The sequence below is a fragment of the Salvia miltiorrhiza genome, chromosome 1, assembly GCF_028751815.1.
Source record: "Salvia miltiorrhiza cultivar Shanhuang (shh) chromosome 1, IMPLAD_Smil_shh, whole genome shotgun sequence".
In the NCBI taxonomy this organism is placed as follows: domain Eukaryota; kingdom Viridiplantae; phylum Streptophyta; class Magnoliopsida; order Lamiales; family Lamiaceae; genus Salvia; species Salvia miltiorrhiza.
This window is the reverse complement of record NC_080387.1, coordinates 38,529,620-38,534,721: the sequence shown is the minus strand read 5'-3', so window position 1 is coordinate 38,534,721 and position 5,102 is coordinate 38,529,620. Positions and strand designations below refer to the sequence as shown.

General features: G+C 42.8%; 1 protein-coding gene across 1 annotated transcript; it reads right to left on the bottom strand.

Annotated features, from left to right (window-relative positions):
• Positions 1-472: 472 nt before the first annotated feature.
• LOC131007877 (uncharacterized) lies at positions 473-4,893 on the bottom strand. The gene is made up of 3 exons (XM_057934791.1): positions 4,654-4,893; positions 803-4,589; positions 473-738 (listed from the first exon to the last, which is right to left on the bottom strand). The coding sequence occupies exons 1-3, from the start codon at positions 4,891-4,893 to the stop codon at positions 473-475; spliced, it is 4,293 nt and encodes a 1,430-aa protein (XP_057790774.1).
• Between the last annotated feature and the right edge of the window lie 209 nt (positions 4,894-5,102).

The following is a 5,102-nucleotide window of genomic DNA, read 5'->3' as shown; positions in this document are numbered from 1 at the left end:
GTGCAAGATCGTGTCCTACGGTCGTGTCCACGATGGTAGGACACGATGGTGGACACGATGGCTCTCACGAGTCATCGTATGGTTATTAATATCATTTAATTTTAAACTTAAATATGATTATTGACTTGTTTAATGTATTATATTATGTTTAAAATTATAATTTAGCAATCAAGCTTGATTTGTAATCAAAATTAAACGAGTTGGAGTTATATACATCGAGATCTATGAATATCTACTTGAAAAATACTTATTTTTTTTAAATTAATTTTTATTAAAAAGAGAAAGAGAAAAAACGAACCAAGAACCCTTGAGTGCACAAACAACAAACTAAGGGCCGAGCCTCATTAAAACCCTTTTTAAGGCAAACCTGGTCGGAAAATCCTTAAAAGGGAAAAAGAGTACTCGTCTAAACAAGGAGCTGTGTGGGAACGGAAGTGAGACAACTTCAGAGATTCCGGCCGAACCATCACCCCTAAGCAGCTCGGTTCCCGAACACATCAAAGCAAAGCAAACCAACAAAAGAGAACAAGCAAAGAACAAGCAAAAACACAACCAACCAAAAAGGAACCAAAATGAAAACCAGAAACAGCACGACACCAGCCACAACTAGCGAAGCTAAAAGGAAAATCAGCAGACCAAGAAAAACCATGTAAACGGAAGAAGTAGGAACCATCCCAACACCAACAGACAACCGAAACCCCAACGAAGCAACCGCACCTGTCGCGAGAAGCATCCAACCTATTCGAAACAACACTAACACCTTAAAGCACCATTCTAACAAAGCTATGGGTAGAAAAATCACGAGCCACCGCATGTTTAATATCGTCAATCGCATATGGCCACCATCCCTCTTGTCTATCATCATTGGCCATTATGTCCGCGGGGTGATTTTCTTCCCGAAAGATGTGAGTAACAATCAAAGAAAAACCATGAAGACGACGAAGAACCTGCTTCCAGGAAGCTAAGAAACGCCAGGGAACATTCGTGGAGCGATTCTCCAACAACCGCACCACATACATCGAATCGGACTCAACCCAAAGATGAAGCCAGCCACGATCATGAGCAATATTAATAGCAGTAATAACCGCGAGAAGCTCAGCTTCAAAAGCAAACCCACTACCACCCTTGATGTGAAAACAGCCACGGACATAAGCAAAATTATCCCTAAAAACTCCTCCCGCGGCAATACGACCAGGAGCCCCTTTAGCAGAGCCATCGGTGTTGACCTTAATCCAATGAGTCACCGGAGGCCACCAATAAACCTCCACCATGCGAGGGGGAGGAGCAGCTCGACTGCCAATTCCAAGACTTCTAACAATCACGTAGTCAGTCCAATTATTCTTGATGGTACCAAGCCGTGAAAAATTAGAATCCATCTCTTTAAAATAAGCTTTAACAAAAGTAAGAATCGACCGAGGCTCAAAACGGAGATCATCGAAAACAAGCGCATTCCTACAGTCCCATATCTTCCACAGGATCGAAATAATGCCTCCTTTCCAAAAAGCCAAAATTTGGGGGCTGAAGCAAGCATTCCAACCCAGCACTAAAAAAGTGTGAATATCCAAGCAACTTAACAGATCCGTTTTATGAAACCAGACCAGAAACGTTTCCCAAATGTAACTAATCCGAGGACAGCTCCACATGATATGCTCAATGGTTTCAGCATCCATATAACAAAAGGGACAACCATTAGGAGTGACCATACCTTGTCTAACGAGAGTATCCAAGGTTGGAAGACGCCCATGAAGAATCCTCCAGCATAAGATCGAACGACGAATCGGAATGTACGGTTCCCAAATCCATGTCCCCCATTTCACCATAGTATAACGTTGACAATTCTTGGAGAAGGCTAAAGCCGCCGAGACATCCCCCTTGAGCGAATGCTTCCAATATCTAGAATCTTTTTCCTCGCTCATAGGAATCAATAAAATATCAGCCACCACCTCAGGAAAATAATTCACAAACGAAGGCGGGAAATGCCACAGACCATCGTAGTAGTAATCTTTCACAGAGAAATGGAGATAATCATGCATGTGGTGAGGAATTTTGAGCTTATCCACCAAAATGTAACCCAGCCAATCATCCTTCCAAAAATAAGTATTAGCATCATTATTGATGCAAGAGTAAGAATCAACCACCAAGGAATCAATCTCCTGTTTCACGCCGAGCCAAATAGTCGAATTAGCAATATTTTGCTTAGCATAGCTGAAGGTCGTGAGGTATCTGGACCTCATAATCCGATGAGCCCAATCATCACCTTTTATCATCTTCCATGCCAGCTTCATCAAAAAAGATTTATTCATTAAGGTAAAAGAACGAATGCCAAGACCACCTTCCTCTTTAGGAGCGCACACCCGTCTCCAACTAACAGAACAACGCGGTTGCTGATCAATGCTGCCCGTCCAAATGAAATTACGACATTTACGGTCAAGCGAATGCAATAACGATTTAGGCCATTTATAAACCATCATCGAATGCACAATCGAACTCTGAATCACAGACCTCACCAAACATAAACGGCCTGCGATAGACAGTTGAAGACCTTTCCACCTTGCAAACTTTTGTACAATTTTATCAAAGATCGGCATGAGAAACGAGGCCCGCGGACGACCAACAAATATAGGAACTCCCAAATACGTCATCGGAAGATTCCCCACAGAGAAACCCATGACACGCGCCCTTCTCCTATCCGTAGTCACGCCCCTAGCGAAGTAGAGATTCGATTTCTCCTGACTGCAAACCTGACCAGAAATCGAACCATAATAATTCAGAATTTCCTTGATCTTTCGAGCATTACGAACCGTAGCAGTGCTAAAAAGGATAATATCATCAGCATAAAATAAGTGTGTTGGAAAATTAGTGGCCCGGCTGAAACCCATCGGACTAAGGTGTCTCGATTCCACACAACTGCTGATAAGGTGACTCAGGACGTCTTCCGCAATCCCAAATAAAATCGGCGACAACGGATCACCCTGCCTAACCCCACGAGAACAAGAGAAGTACCCCGAAAGCTGACCATTGTAAAGAATGGAGAGCCGGGCAGAGCTAAAAATGATCCAAATCCAATTGACGAACTTCTCATGATATCCATTCGCTCTCAAAACTTGCATAATGAACTCCCAGCGAATGGTGTCAAAAGCCTTACGAATGTCAATTTTGCAAGCCATATTCGAACCCCGATTCGTACGTTGCATCGAGTTGAATCCCTCAGAGCTGAGCATAATGCAATCATGGATGTTGCGACCACTAATGAAACCAAATTGGTTATTAGAGATATGAGTGGACGCAATCCTGCTAAGCCTTGACGCCAAGATTTTGGAAATGATTTTAAAGAAGAAGTTCGACAGAACGATGGGCCTCAAATCAGCAACAGTTGAAACATCCTTCTTCTTTGGGATAAGAATCATTGTACTGGAATTGCAACAAGTAGGTAAATAAGAAGACCGGAAAAAAGTTTGAACAGCACTGACAACATCCGTCTTAATAATTTCCCAGCAAGTCTGAAAGAAGGAACCAGAGAAACCATCAGGTCCAGGGGCACTATTAGCGTCCATTCCAAAGACCTCCGCCGCAATCTCACTCTCCGCAGGTATACTGACCAAAAAATTATTCTGAGCATCTGAAACCGCCAGATCAAAAAGCGCCTCAATCTCCAAAGGGTCAGCGCTCGGGCTTCCATCATCCATGAAAAGAGCCGAGAAGTGCCCGATGATATGTTGCTCAATAATACTCGGATCATAGACATCCACACCATCAATATTCAAGCGAGTAATCAAAGTATTCCTCCGTTTGAATTTTATCATTCTGTGAAAGAAAGTCGTATTTCTATCCCCATCTTGCAACCACGAGGCACGGCTTTTCTGTTGAAGAAGATTATTTTTTCTAGAAAGCGCAACATTAAGCTCAGCTTGCAAACGAATCTCCTCATCGAAGAGCTCATCAGTATATCCAGTTTCAGAAATCTGGTTCTGGGTGACCGCCAAATGATTCTGAAATAGACCAATCGAATTATCTACGTTGCCAAAAACATCTTTATTCCAGACCTTAATATCATAACGCAGCCTCTTGAGTTTCAACATAACACACAGAATAGGGCAGCTAGTGTTAACAGCAACCGTCCACGAATTCTTCACCATATCTAAGAACGAAGGATGAAGGGTCCACATATTCAGAAATCTGAAGTGTCTTATGCCAGATGGAGTAACCTGACGGCACTGCAGAACTAACGGAGAATGATCAGAGGTGAGCCTCGGAAGCGCCGTGGTAACAATAGAATCGCATAAATCAGCAAAACCCTTGGAAAAAAAATGCTCTATCAAGGATAGATTCAACATGATGGGGAAAAAACCGACATCCAGACCAGGTAAAGCGAATCCCTTCAGTCGGAGATTCAATGAATTGAGAATCATCATTGAAAGCGCAGAAGTCCAAGCATGAGCTTCTTGAAGGGGACCTAGAACTGATCCTCTCATTAGAGCCTTTGACTGCGTTAAAATCACCAATAAAGACAGAATTACCCGACGTGAAATGGAGAAGATCATGCCAAAGTTGACGGCGGAGGATCTGGTGATTGGCTCCGTGTATAATAGCTACACGGAAGTTGTAAGTTTGCCAAATACAATCAACGATCACAGATTGGTCAGAGGAAAAAACCATGGTTGCAATCACATCAGGATGAGCAAGAACCCAAATGTTCGAACTTTTAGATGCTCGACAATTTTGATGAATAGGCACCATATTTAAAGAATTCCAGTAGCTCTGCCTAACCTTACGAAACGCCTTCTTAGGTTCAATCAAACCCAAGATAATAGGAGAAAATGAGCTACAATGCTCCTTAAGTAACCGCTTGGATTCGTCCGTCAAACCACGGACATTCCAGGCGATGATATTCATGAAGATTGATTGAAATGGGCGGAGGAGCCTCCGCATCTTTCCACCTCAACCGACCAGCTTTCACGGGCGACATTCTCCATCGCCTGAATACAGTCTTTCTTACTATTGTCAATAACAAAATCTTCCGGATTATTGCCAGCATCTCCAGCTTTTCGAAGACGATGTTTAATACTCTCCTCTGCCTGTTTTGAGATTTGTTCCGCTGCACG